General features: G+C 37.8%; 1 protein-coding gene across 3 annotated transcripts in view; it reads left to right on the top strand.

Moving 5' to 3' along the window:
* Positions 1 to 13,468, top strand: part of PAXIP1 (PAX interacting protein 1) — a 64,030-nt gene that overhangs the window by 28,539 nt on the left and 22,023 nt on the right. For all 3 annotated transcript variants that reach the window (XM_037835746.1, XM_037835748.1, XM_037835747.1), the window contains 3 exons: positions 7,179 to 7,929; positions 8,445 to 8,539; positions 12,769 to 12,864. In XM_037835746.1, the coding sequence (XP_037691674.1) occupies positions 7,179 to 7,929; positions 8,445 to 8,539; positions 12,769 to 12,864 (942 nt within the window). The remainder of the gene's footprint in view (positions 1 to 7,178; positions 7,930 to 8,444; positions 8,540 to 12,768; positions 12,865 to 13,468) is intronic.

The following is a 13,468-nucleotide window of genomic DNA, read 5'->3' on the forward strand; positions in this document are numbered from 1 at the left end:
GCAAGAATATCAGGAATTCCCCAGGTGGGGAAGTTTAATAATTCCACATTTTTCCCCAGTCCCTCAAGGGGGCTGTGCAAATACTTTTTTTTTGTTCTCTACCCAGATTACTCTGGGATGTATCAAGGCATCACACTAACCTGGACAAACCAACAAGATCTCACTTCCTATTCAAGGTTCCATGTAATTATGGTGTTCAGATAAACTGACCATACAAGTTAAATTAGATAGTGCCGGCACACTTTTATTTCATATTTTTATTTTCTGAATAATAGTACGTAGTACCACAAAAACACCTTTAGAGTATAGGAACATAGAGAAACAGTGGTCCCACTTTCAGTGGAAGGACTTGATGTTTATAAAAGTGCCATCATAGAAACACATTTATAATATGGATGTGGATGATATTTGAATCTGAGTGCACACGTCTTAAAGCTTGACTATAGGAACATTATAAAGAAAATAGTTTCTTGGAGTATTCATCCCTATACAATATACGGTTAACCAATACACAACCAACTAACTTGAAAATGGTGATGGTAAAAAATGTTGTTATAATTTGAAAGTTTGAATTAAGAGATCTGCAGGAATTCTAACTATCTGCTCATGTTCCTTCATGCTAAGGATTTTGCAGCATTGTTCAACATTGCATAGTAGCAAGAGTTATAGATAGAATACTGAATTGTTGATAAATTTGGTGGAAAATCTAAGTTAATTAATGACTCGTGGATTATCTATAAGTTAGATAATCACAAAAATTAAAGTCTATAGAATTGTTAGCCATTCTCTTGTTGTAATTAAAAGAAGAACTTACAGTTTGGGGGTCAGTTTGATGTCTGCCAGAAGAGTAGGCCATAGATTGTAGTTTGAAAATCCCTGATCTAGAGAAACCACTGACAAGCACTCATACATGTTGAAAATTTTAAAAAGAAGTTGAAGAGTTAGAGATAGTCAATAAATGAATCTTGGAAGAAGGAGTCAGGAAGTTTAGGAAAAAGCAAGGATAAGGTGTTTACACAGAGCCTAGGGATGAGAGTTTTCCTGGAACAACAAATACTGCTGATGGATTAAATGGAGATGTGAAACTGAAAGAATATTATATTTATCAACATGGAAGTCTTTGATCTTGGCATGAGAGTTTTGTTAAGGCAGTGGGGTTTGAAGTTCAATTGGAAAGAAGGTGACGAAATGGATCCAGCTAACATAGGCAATTTTCAAGAAGTTCAGCTATAAAAGGCAGGAGAAAGATTGTGTCATAGAAGCCAGAGGAAGATAGTAAGTCAGAGGCCTTCCTCCATTCCTTTCTTCCTTATTCCTTCCTTCCTCCCTCTTTCCCTCCTTCCCTCTCTCGCCTTCTTCCTTCTTCTTTGTCTTTTGACTCTCTCTTCCTTTTAAATGAGAGAGGAGGATCCAAAGTAAGATAGAAGGAAAACATATCCTTTAGATATTAGAAGGAAGAAAGTTAAGATGGTTTGAGGCATAGTGGAGTATGTATAGGGGAAGAGAGAGAAGGGATTTGAGGAGAATGGATGATTTTGAAATAATTGATTTAGAGATTGGATAGACAGTATTGCTGGACATGGTTAGGACCCAGTTTAGGTTGGTGACCATGGCTGTTTGGCTTAGGATATTAGCAGGAGTGAATGAAATGGAAACTAATCTGAATAGGGAGAAAGTGGTGGGATCAGGGCCTTGAAAGTCCCAGTGAAGAGCAGTCATAATGGCAATAGTTACACTGGCAACCAAGAAGAACAAGCAGTTTTGGTCAGAGATTGGTAAAGTTCAATTAGCCATTTTGGAGGTATATTTGCTATGGGTGATGGAAGATGTAGAGCAAAAATGTAGATTGCAAACCAGTAGCCTGTAGCCCATATTATGCCTGTCACATGTTTAGTTTAACCCAAATAATTTCTTTAACTTGAATTATTTGCCAAAATAATGAAATTTTCCATAAAAATTGGATTTCTGGCTTATTTTGAGAGGTAGACAATATAATAAAACATTAAGCCTGCATTCCTGAAGTCCTGAATGGGAATGGTCATTTGGAGCTGAGAAGCAGTTGTCCCTTTTTAAATGAGGTCTCTTCAGTGTGGTTCAATTCCCACCACTCCGTGTTTTAGTTCTTCTGTCCCATCATACTTTTTATTACCTGCCTGGTTCCTGTAGATAAATTTTTGTTTGTGATTGACTGCAAGTCCAGTGTGTAAGTGGGAATGTATGGCTTTGGTAAAACGGGGAAGGTCGTTGAGACAAAGTGGTCCAAAAACTGAAAGGCTAAGTGTGGTTGGGTTGTCCGTGTGAGTATTGAAGCCACCTAAGCTAAGGGTAGAAGATGGAATGCAAAGACCAGTTTCCAACATCTTTCAGTTCTTCAGCAGGTTGTCCATCTGGTCCATGTGTATCAGCACCCAGGAAGGGTAGTGAGTGATAAAACCACATAAGAATGTCTCAGAGGAACAGAGAATTTTAGAAGGTAGAGATGTAATGGTCAGAAAAGTATAGAAAAACGAGAAGGAATTGGTGATAAATAGGAAATCATGTCCATAAAGAATGATAGGCTAGAGGCAAAGATGATTCTAAAATATTGACCTCAGAAATTAGGAGGGTAGTGATAACCCTTACTGAAGTGGGGAAGGTTAGAAAGTGAATTGGTTGTGGAGAGACCTGGAACATCCAGTTAGACTTGTCCTATGTTTGCTCATGGTCTAAAAAGAACTATCTCATAGGGTTGATGTGAGAATTAAATAATATGTAAAGCCTGTGAATGGCTCAAGAAATTTTTTTCTTTTTTTTTTTTTTTTTTGCATTTTGCATTTTGCATAGCTGTGGTTCCTTTATTAAAGGATGCTTTATTAAAAGTGCACTGTTGGTATATACTCAGATTGAGCATTATGCTTTGTTGAAAATTTATGAATCAGAGTCATCCATTTAAAAATAGAATGGAAGTGTTCTTTGCTCTTCATTCATTTGCAGTGTAGAAAACACCACTGATCAATTACTGGTCATTTCTGATATATTCTATATTTTTCAAATACGGTGGATATTGATTTAAATCCAAAGCTCTCTAGGCTTGTGTTTGGATATAGTGATAAAATAATCTATTTTGAAATGGAAATAAGTGAATCCATTAGAGAGTTTGTGCACAGCTCTCTTTTTGAAATCCTCTTATGGGTAAGACATCCCTATAAGATGAACTTGTGATATATTCAGCTGTGTTCTCTGGAGGTGGAAAATTAGGAAGGCTCTGTCTACTTCTGATGAGTGAATAGATTTCATCACTAATGAGATCAGTTGCAGAGAGATTTTCTGAGTTTTTTAGCAATGTGAGAACATTTATCTTATGTGTACAGAAGTGTTCTAAGTGGTTTCACAACTGCTGGCATTCCAGGGTGCCAGCTACTCAGCCAGTCCCGTACCTTCAGATTCCCATTCCCTTTTTATTCCAGAGGCAGGGTGTGTTCCAAGCTAATGTTCCATGCTCTTGTCCCACATCTCTATCTGCTTTTCTCCCTGTTTGCATGAGGTCAACAGTGGACATGGGCCCATTTCACCCAAGTAGAAACAGCTCTCCGTTGACCTCCTTGTCCCATCCTGGCCTCTCTCAACCATGGTTACCCCAAGCAGAAGGCACACCCAGCCCAGAGTTTTCCTGGCCAGTCCAGTGAGGAATAGAAATGCTGAGAATAGCTTCTGACTCCAGGCATTCCCCGTTTAACTCTTAATATATGGCCCTTTGTGTGTAGGTCCTTCATGCATTCCAGACCTTGCCTTTACTCTGGAGTTGGTGTCTTTGGAGAGGGGAGGAGCTTGTGGCAAACAATTGGTGTGGCACTGTTCATTGTGGCAGACAGGTGCTTAGATCCGTATTACCTGTAAAATTTACCTGGGTCGATTATTTCTGAGGATGAAAAAATTAATATATACACAAAATAAATAATTCAAATTGTACCTGTATTAGTCATTTTCTGGTTGCCAAAACAAATACTGTACAAGAATGATTGTTTTGGCTCATGGTTTTGAGGCTAGGACAAGTCCAAAATCGAGGTGTCAACAAGGCAGTGCTTTCTCCCTGAAGGCTGTTGTTCTGAGACTGGCTGCCAGTGATCGCTTGTCTGTGGCTTTTCCATCACATGGCAGTGCATAGGGCAATGTCTTCTTTCTTCCCAAGGTCCCATTGACTTCTGGCTTCTTCCCGTGTCTCTCTCTATGTCTGAATTTCATTCTGCTTATAAAGGACTCTAGTAATCCAGGTTAAAGCCCATCCTGATTGAATTACCCACACCTTAACCAAAGTAACATCTTCACACAAACTAGAACATGGACTGTGACCAAACTGGGGAACACAATCAGACCACCATTATACCAAAGGGTATAAAGTGAAAAGTTATACACTCTCCTGATTCCCATGTACCTTCTCAGGAGGCAACCATGGTTTCCAGTTTCTCTGTATTAGCTCATAGCTGATCTGTGTACGCGTAGGTATTCCCTCCCCACCATCAGTTCCCCCACCTTCCTACACTTTCTTATACAAATGTTATACCAAATACCTTTCTGCTGCTTGGGCTGTGGCTTGTGATGGAGATACTTTTAAGTATAGAAAAGAAAGTTTTCCTCTTATTTAGAAAAAAAACGAAAAACAGTTTTCTGTTTAGAATTCAACTGAGAGGTATCTAAAGTACTGAAAGAATCTCTTTATATAGATGTCTCATCTATAAGATGATTTCAGAGACAGAAATGTACCCAAGCTCTTGAGTTTGACTTATTTTAATTTGAGATTCAATTATTTCATCACTAAATCCAAAATATATTACCCTTGCACATTATATAACCTCTGTATTTTGGAGTCTACTTAAGTGTAAGAGATACGTAAAAACAAATTTGATACTATAATTACACGGAACTTTGAATAGGAAGTGAAGCTTGGTAGGTTTGTGTAGGTTAGTGTGAAACAGTGACACATCCCAAAGTAACTGGGCAGAGAATAAACATATATATATATATATATGCAGGGCCCCCCTGTGGAGCTGGGGGAAAATGCAGAGGTGTTGGGCTTCTCACCTGGATTGTTGCTGATGTTCTCATAAACACTGAAGACTGGCGGTTTGGTGTGCTTAGCCCTCTATCTCAGGACTTGCCCTTTTGAAGCTTGTTACTGCAAAGGAGAGGCTAAACTTGCTTGTAATTGTGCCTAAGAGTCTCCTCCTGAATGCCTCTTTGTTGCTCAGATGTGGCCCTCTCTCTCTAGCTAACCCACTGGCAGATGAACTCACTGCCCTCCCCCCTACATGGGATCTGACTCCCAGGGGTGTAAATCTCCCTGGCAATGCAGGATATGACTCCCAGGGATGAATCTGGACCTGGCATAGTGGGATTGAGAACATCTTCACCAAAAGGGGGATGCAAAATGAAACAAAGTTTCAATGGCTGAAAGATTCCAAATGGTATCAAAAGTCACTCTGTTGGGCATTCTTATGCACTATATAGATAACCCTTTTTAGGTTTTAATGCATTGGGATAGCTAGATGTAAATACCTGAAACTATCAAACTGCAATCCAGTAGCCTTAACTCTTGAAAACGATTATATAGCAATGTAGCTTACAAGGGGTGGCAGTGTGATCATGAAAGCCTTGTGGGTCACACTCCCTTTATCCAGTGTACAGATGGATGTGTAGAAGAATGGGGACAAAAAATTAAATGAAAAATAGAGTTTTGGAGGCAGATGATTTGGGTGTTCTTTTTTGTTTTTATTTTTTATTTTTATTTTTCTGGTATAAGGAAATGTTCAAAAAATAGATTGGGGTGATGAATGCACAGCTATATGATAGTACTGTGAGCAGCTGACTGTACACACCATGGATGATTGTATGGTATGTGAATATATATCAATAAAACTGAATTTTAAAAAAATTTGAGATTTTGGTAACATTAAACTTGAATTTTTTGAGTTTTATTTAAATGATAAATATGCTTTTAGTAGTTATCTTGTACTGGTTGAGTTTTAGCAAAATCAATCTGATTGTTATCAGGTTTCCATGACCAAAAAGAAATTGGTTTCCAATTTTTGTTATTTGAGCATGTTGAACAAAAATTCATTGTATAACATGTTATACAGTGTTTGTTTTATTCAGTGCTGTATAGGATAATAAAAATAACTTGCAATTTGATACTCTCCTTCTTGGGCATCTCCTGATTCACTATCCCTTCTCCCACCCCCTCAACTTACTCACCTTACTCCCTGTCATTGTGATTTAGAATGAACAAGAAGGGGCATAGCAGATTGACTTGTATGGTTTTCTCTAAGTTGAAACATTTTTGTCAAAATCATTTTTAAGGAAGGACAATTTACTAGTTGTATTGATTTTTCATTTGGGAAAGTTTACCATTTAAACAAACCTATTGTTGGTGTCTTTGGTGTATATCTTAGTAGCGTGGCAGTGCACAGACCAGGATGAAAGTAGTTGGGATGTTGGTAACTGTAATGGCTACTGTGTTAGCTACTGTCAAGCTGCTCCTAGTTGTATAACTTGTGCCTGGGGTTTTAGTTGGCAAGGTATTCTTGATGTTTCACTCTCACCAGGGAACATTCTTTATTGAACTCTGGTGGCCATAAGGTTGGAGGAAATTGAAAATGGCAGCTGTGAAGAGTTTGCAGGTTAGGCTGAGTCTTTGGCTGCCAGATGCTTTCACTACTTGTCATTTCCCCAGAGTATTCCCTGGTTAAGAGTTGGTCCATGAAGCTGATGGGAGAGAGATGGGAGATGCTTGTATGTAATAGCACAATGCAAGGGAGTGCCATAGACACAGATTCCCAAAGGTCCTAGGACTAAATAGGACAGAGTACTTCTGTTTTTTTGGCTGTCTCATCACTCTGTTCTGTGAAATGCATGAGCCATATGGATTTCTTTTGTCAGTTTTAATTCATTAAATTTATTCCATTCTACTCATACGGTTTCAAATTTTGGTGGTCTCAAAACAGGAATTTATTAAGTTGCTTTATTAACATTTGTGAGGCTTAATAAATAAAATAGAAAATGCAGTATTGTTTTTTGAAACTTCCAGTCATTTGAAGTTTCCCATTTAGTTGGATATTAAACATGTTGAATATCCTGGTACTAAAAGAATTTAAGTACATTTCAGAAACTATTGATAATAACTTTGCCTAATTTTTGTTTTCTAGATCTTACAGTCTCTTTCAGCACCTACAAAAAATTTAGAACAGCAGGTGAATCATAGCCAACAGGGACATGCAAATGCAAGTGCAATGCTGTTTGGCCAAGTGAAAGTAACTCCAGAGACACATATGTTACAACAGCAGCATCAACCCCAACAGCAGCAGCAGCAGCAGCAGCCACAGCACCACCCGGTTTTACACCTTCAACCCCAGCAGCTGATGCAGCTCCAACAGCAGCAGCAGCAGCAGCAGCAGATTTCTCAACAGCCTTACCCACAGCAACAGTCACATCAGTTTTCACAGCAGCCGCAGCAGCAAGTCCATCAACATCAGTTTACACAGCAACAGCTACAGTTTCCACAGCAACATTTGCATCCTCAACAGCAGCTGCACCGCCCTCAACAACAGCTACAGCCATTCCAGCAACAACATGCCCTTCAGCAACAGTTACATCAGCTGCAGCAACAGCAACTACAGCAGCAACAGTTAGTACAGTTACAGCAGCAACAACAGAATCTGTTACAGCATCAGCAGCAGCAGCAACACATTCAGCAGCATCAGTTACAGCAGCAGCAATTACAGCGCCTACACCAACAGCATCAGCAACAACAAATGCAAAATCAAACAGCGCAACACTTGAGTCAAACGTCCCAGGCACTACAGCATCAGGCTCCACCTCAGCAACCCGAACAGCACCAGCAGCAGCAGTCACAGTTACAGCAGCAGCAGCTTTTTGGACATGATCCAGCAGTGGAGAGTTAGTAATGTGGATTTTTTTTTTCTTTTCTCCTAAAAGTCTTGTACTTACATAAATGCTTTGAGAATGTTTGAGGGTGGGGTGAGGATTCATATCAAAATAATTGTTACAAAATGGAGAATGTGAATCCTGTACCTAACAAAGAATACAGCTACAATGGAATAATTACATCATCTTTAGTACTTTGGGGCATGATATACTAAAGAGAGTATTGGTGTTACATAGAACATCAAGGCTGGCTCAAGGGCTAACTCAGATTATTTAATGGCCAGGAATAAATAATGTTCATTTTATTTTTTAACAACCATTTAATATAAACAGTCAAGCTGTTATATTTGTAGCAATATTCCACACGTACTACATCACTGGAAGACACATCATGGTCTAGACTGATTAACTTCATAAATTCAGATATAACTCAACAAATGCATTTCAAAAAACTTTTGTATATGCGTTTTCATGAGGTTATAATTTTCATTGTCTAGTTTGTAATTTTCATTTAAATTCTGTTCTAGTTCCAGAAGAAGGCTTCTTATTGGGATGTGTATTTGCAATTGCGGATTATCCAGAGCAGATGTCTGATAAACAGCTGCTGGCTACCTGGAAGCGGGTGAGAGTATGGCTAGAAGAAATAAAACTTTGTATTTGAACATTTTCCTTCATGATTATTGACTTAACTATTCATTTGGCTCCATTCAGTGATATACGTTTATGTGTATTCTGAATGTTTTGGGGGCATTTTTATTTATATTTTCTGTGATGATCAGTTTTCTGAGTGGCAAGTTTAGGATGTTGGATCTTATTATTCTTGAGATTCTTTTCTGCTCTGAAATTCTCATGGGATCCTAATTACTTGTATATGTATAGTGTGGAAGAGTAAGTTTTTTGGTGGGAATCAGGTTTTTGGTGACCTGGGACAATAGCCATCAACTGGTATGTATCTTAGTCATTTCCTTTTCTCCAAAGATTAGTGTTAGAAAATCCTAGAATCTTCAGATTGAAAGGGACTGTAAAGTCTTCTAGTCCAGTTGTGGAACTATAGTCAGTCAGTCTGTCTGTCTGTCTGTCTATCTAATCTGTTTATTTATTTCACTGTGGCCTTTAGAAGAACAATGAACACTTTTTCTTGCAATGCCACACAAATCAAAACTGAGTTGATTTTTTTTAAACTGAGCCTTAGTATGCTTCAAATATATCTTGAATGTGCTTCACTATAAACATTCAAAATGTAATAAATTTTTTTATTAGAAATGTGAGTTTAGAAAAATCATGCATAAAATACAGATTTACCATTTTACCCCCACCCCCACCCCACACATTATTAATACATTGAATTGGTACATTTGTTACAATTGAAGAAAGAACATTTTTATAATTGTACTATTAACTATAGTCCATGGTTTACATTAGGGCTCACTGTTTTGTTATATAGTCCATGGTTTCTGTTTTTATTTTTCTAGTAACATGTATATAACTTATAGCCTGTCAATCAAATGGAACCATAGAATAAAATTCAGTGCTGTTAATTACATTTACAATACTGTGCCATCATCACCACCATCCATTACCAAACTTTTACATAAGTTCTTGATTAAACTGGAGGGATTCATTCACTCAGCTGGTGTTTTAGCCCCTTCCATGTGCCAGAATGCTACAAAACCTAGAAAATACATGACAAATAAACAGAGACACTTTGAGAAAACTGTTGACAAGTAGATGAAGTAGACATCTAGACAGGTGGCAGAATGGTAGGTGGGATAGAGACAGGTACATAATGCTATAATTATGAGTCCTGAGAAGAAGCATTAACCCGTCGGGTCATGAGGTGTGTCAAGAAAAGTCTCCTGAAGAGGCAATTTCTCAACTGAATCTTTAAGGATAAGTAGGAGTAAAAGTTAGGAGGAAGATTTTCCAGATAGACACAGGGAAGAACATAGGCAAAGACATGTGATTGCAGAAATTGATGGAGAAAATGGTAAAGTGTAAACTCCTCAGTAGTGATATATGAGGCAGAAGAGGCATGAGATAAAGACAGGCAGAGGCTATGTCTTTGAAGACCTTATTTATATACTATGTTATAGAATTTAGATTTTTCTCCTGCTAGTCTTTAAAGCATATAGAAAAGGGAGAGTGTGAAGTGGCCAAATTTTGAATAGTAAAATGTTGAATTTGAGAGAGACTGGGCAGATGCCTATTGTTGTAGGTCGGTTAAGATTTGATGAACTAGGGCAATGACAGGGAGGTAGTGGGCAGAAGCATGTTTGACAATTACAACAGCAGAAATTAAACCCAAAAAAGTGATAGAAGCATTAAAAGATAACATTTAGAAACTGTCCTTAAAAATAGAAAAGTCAATGACAAAAGATAGAGAAAAGTTTTTTTGTTTTTGTTTTTTAAAAAAGATGGATAATTAGTCCAAGACATTCAGCAATTCAGTAATAGGAGTTTTGGAACACAGAAAATGGAGGCAAGAACATTCTTAAAGGAAATAGCTTACAACAGAAGGGCATGAGTCTCCAGATTGAAAGGGAATGAAAGAAGAGCAGCGTTAAAGCAGTCACGAAAGTTCTGAACACTTGAGAGAAAAGAAAATGTTGAAAACTCAGTAGAGAAGGGGGAAAAAAAGCTCAATAGAGGGGAGAATGTTAAAAGATCCAGGTATCAGGATGATATCAGGCATCCCAAGTACAACACTTGGAAGCTAGAAGACAAGCAATTTCTTCAAAATTCTGAAGAAATACGATTTTCATCCCAGAATAATATAACTGGCCTGTCAATCAAATGGAACCATAAAATAAAAAGGTATTTTCAGACTTCCCAGGTCAATAACTTTATCTCCCTTTCTCAGGAAGCTATTGTACCAGCAAAGAGGGAGATATGTTGTCCAAGAAATGGGGCCTCTGAAAGAGAGATACAAAGGGAAGTCCTGGGATGAAAGTGAAGGGAAATCCCAGATAGATGTGAAAAGAGGACTAGAGATTAACCAAATTTGGAGAACAAAGTAAGGGCCGATGCTGATAGATTACTGGTTGTGTTTTAACATTTTGAGAAGAGAGAAACTATATTAGTTAACTATGCTGTATAACAAATTACTCCAACCTTAGTGGCATAGTACGACAAACATTTATGACCTCACAGTTTCTTCATGGGACAGAAATCTTGGAGTGGCTTAGCATGGTTGTAACTCAGGGTTCCTAGGGAGGTTGCAGTCGAGATGTCGCTTGGGGCTGCAGTCATCTGAAGCCTTGACGGGCAGGATGATCCCCTTCCAAGAAGACACGTGGCTGTTGGCAGGAGGTGTCAGTTCCTCACCACATGGACCCTTCCACAGGGCTGCTTGAAGACCTTTAAGACATGGTAATGGGCTTCCCCTAGAGTGAGTGATCTAAGGTGGTCTAAGACGGAGCAGGGAGGAAGCCACAGTGCCTTTCATGGTTTAACCTTGGAAGTCACACACTGTCACTTCCACTATATTCCATTCAGTAAAAGTGAGTTGCTAAGTCTAGTCCATACTTAAAGCTAGGGGAAGCAAGCTCCAACTCTGAAAGGGAGGGCAATCAAAATTTTGTGGACGTAACGTTTAAACCACCACATACTCACTTCTGAAGAATTTGGGAATGAAATAGTGATGGGTGCATAGAAAACTAAGAAAAAGGCATGTGGGGAGCAGGTAGGAGGAAATGAGGCAATTATTAACACCAGGAAATATAAAAGTTTGTACAAAAAAGGGAACTTTAATCCTTCTATGCTGTATTAAACTGTGTGGCTGAGCTACATTGTATTAAATCACCGAAGACTGATTTAAACGAGAATTGTGATATAACTTAATTAGGAATGTGAGGGTAGGAAACAAGGGAAGTGGCTGTATGTGTGTTAGGGTCAAGAGTCGTTTTAAAAGGGCTGAATTCTCTTTCTGTAGTAGGAGGGCAAGAGATAACATCTAAAACTGAAAAATGAAGAAATAGCTGCATAAAATGTTATTTAGAATATATCAGAAAATATAAGAAGAAATCGCTTAAAGGGCTGAGTGTGATTGTTTCTGGGAAATGGAAAACAGGGATGGCATAGGAAACGGCTGTTTTTGTCATATGCCTTATTAAACTATGTTTATGAATAACTAATAAAAATAGTTAAATTTAAAAAGCGAATGAAGTAGAATTGGTTTATGGGGAGGGTCTTTTTAAAATTTACTTTCTAACTTAACTGTAAAATTCCCCTATTTTTTGGTATAGTTTTTGAATTTTGAAAAATGCGTAGTGCCATGTAACATCAAAATCAGGATGCAAATTAGTTCCTCTGCCCCAAAAAACTGAGTGTTTTTAAAAATAATTTTTTGATAATCTTTTCTTTCTGATTTGACTTCCCCTCCCCACTTTTAGAATAGTAATTTTTAACAGGGGCATTTTTGCTCCTTGGGGATATTTGGCAGTGTCTGCAGACATTTTTAGTTGTCAGAACTAGGGTGCTACTGGCATCTAGTGGATAAAGGTCAGGGATGCTTCCAAACATCCTATGATGCACAGGCAGCCCCCACAACAAAGAATAATCCGGCCCAAAATGTCAATAGTGCTGAGATTGAAAAACTTTGTTTTAGAAGAAAAGTACTCCATTTTTCTTCTTTCTCCCTATAAGTTCAGATTAAATGAGGGTTGAAATTCATTTTCATTTTATAGTGCCAGGCAGAATCATCCATAAATGTACCTATTACATATCTTTTATACTTTGGGGAAATATCCTTTGTAAATATGTGGTGGATTTTTTAATAGCTGCTTATTTGAAATTATACTTCTACTCTATTCTCCTGAGTAATCAAAATTTATTACAACTTTGTATATATAGATAATTCAAGCACATGGTGGCACTGTGGACCCTACATTCACTAGTAGATGTACACACCTTCTGTGTGAAAGTCAAGTCAGTAGTATGTATGCACAGGTGAGTAAAATAATCTAAACTATGACTGAACAAAGTATCATTTTATAGCATTTTAAAATATGGTCTTAAGATTCTAGTGATTATTGCTTTTGGAAAGGACTTTTTTCTACTTCTAAGAATAGGAAAGTTGCTTCCTATTAGTTTTCATTCATTCTTTGGTAGGATAATGTTGCAGACTCCAGATCTTTATGTCCTTGAGAAATGGAGAAGGGAAATTCCTGAGTAATGTTAAGAAAAGGGTAGAGATTTCTAATGACTATCAAAGCAACACTGATAAATGGTGGGTAGAAGTAGGATTTCTTAACTATTCTGAGACTTTGCAAGCAAGGCCCTGGAAGAATAGAATACCCTACAGAGCTTCTCTAAAACTGCTGGGGTATAAGTCTTCTCGATAGTACCTCCTTTTATTTCCAGAAGTTGTATTTCTTCTTTTTTCTTAAAGATGTTCTTATTTGTGGCCAAACTGATGTTATTGGTGTATGTGATAAATGACCTCCCCAAAACTGCTCTTAAAGAGTAGCCATTTTACTGGATCCACTTTTCATCTAGAAATGTAGAAATACTTGAGTTTTTTCCTGTGGTTACTTTTAGGTGAACAATTATA

Source organism: Choloepus didactylus, chromosome 5, assembly GCF_015220235.1.
Source record: "Choloepus didactylus isolate mChoDid1 chromosome 5, mChoDid1.pri, whole genome shotgun sequence".
In the NCBI taxonomy this organism is placed as follows: domain Eukaryota; kingdom Metazoa; phylum Chordata; class Mammalia; order Pilosa; family Megalonychidae; genus Choloepus; species Choloepus didactylus.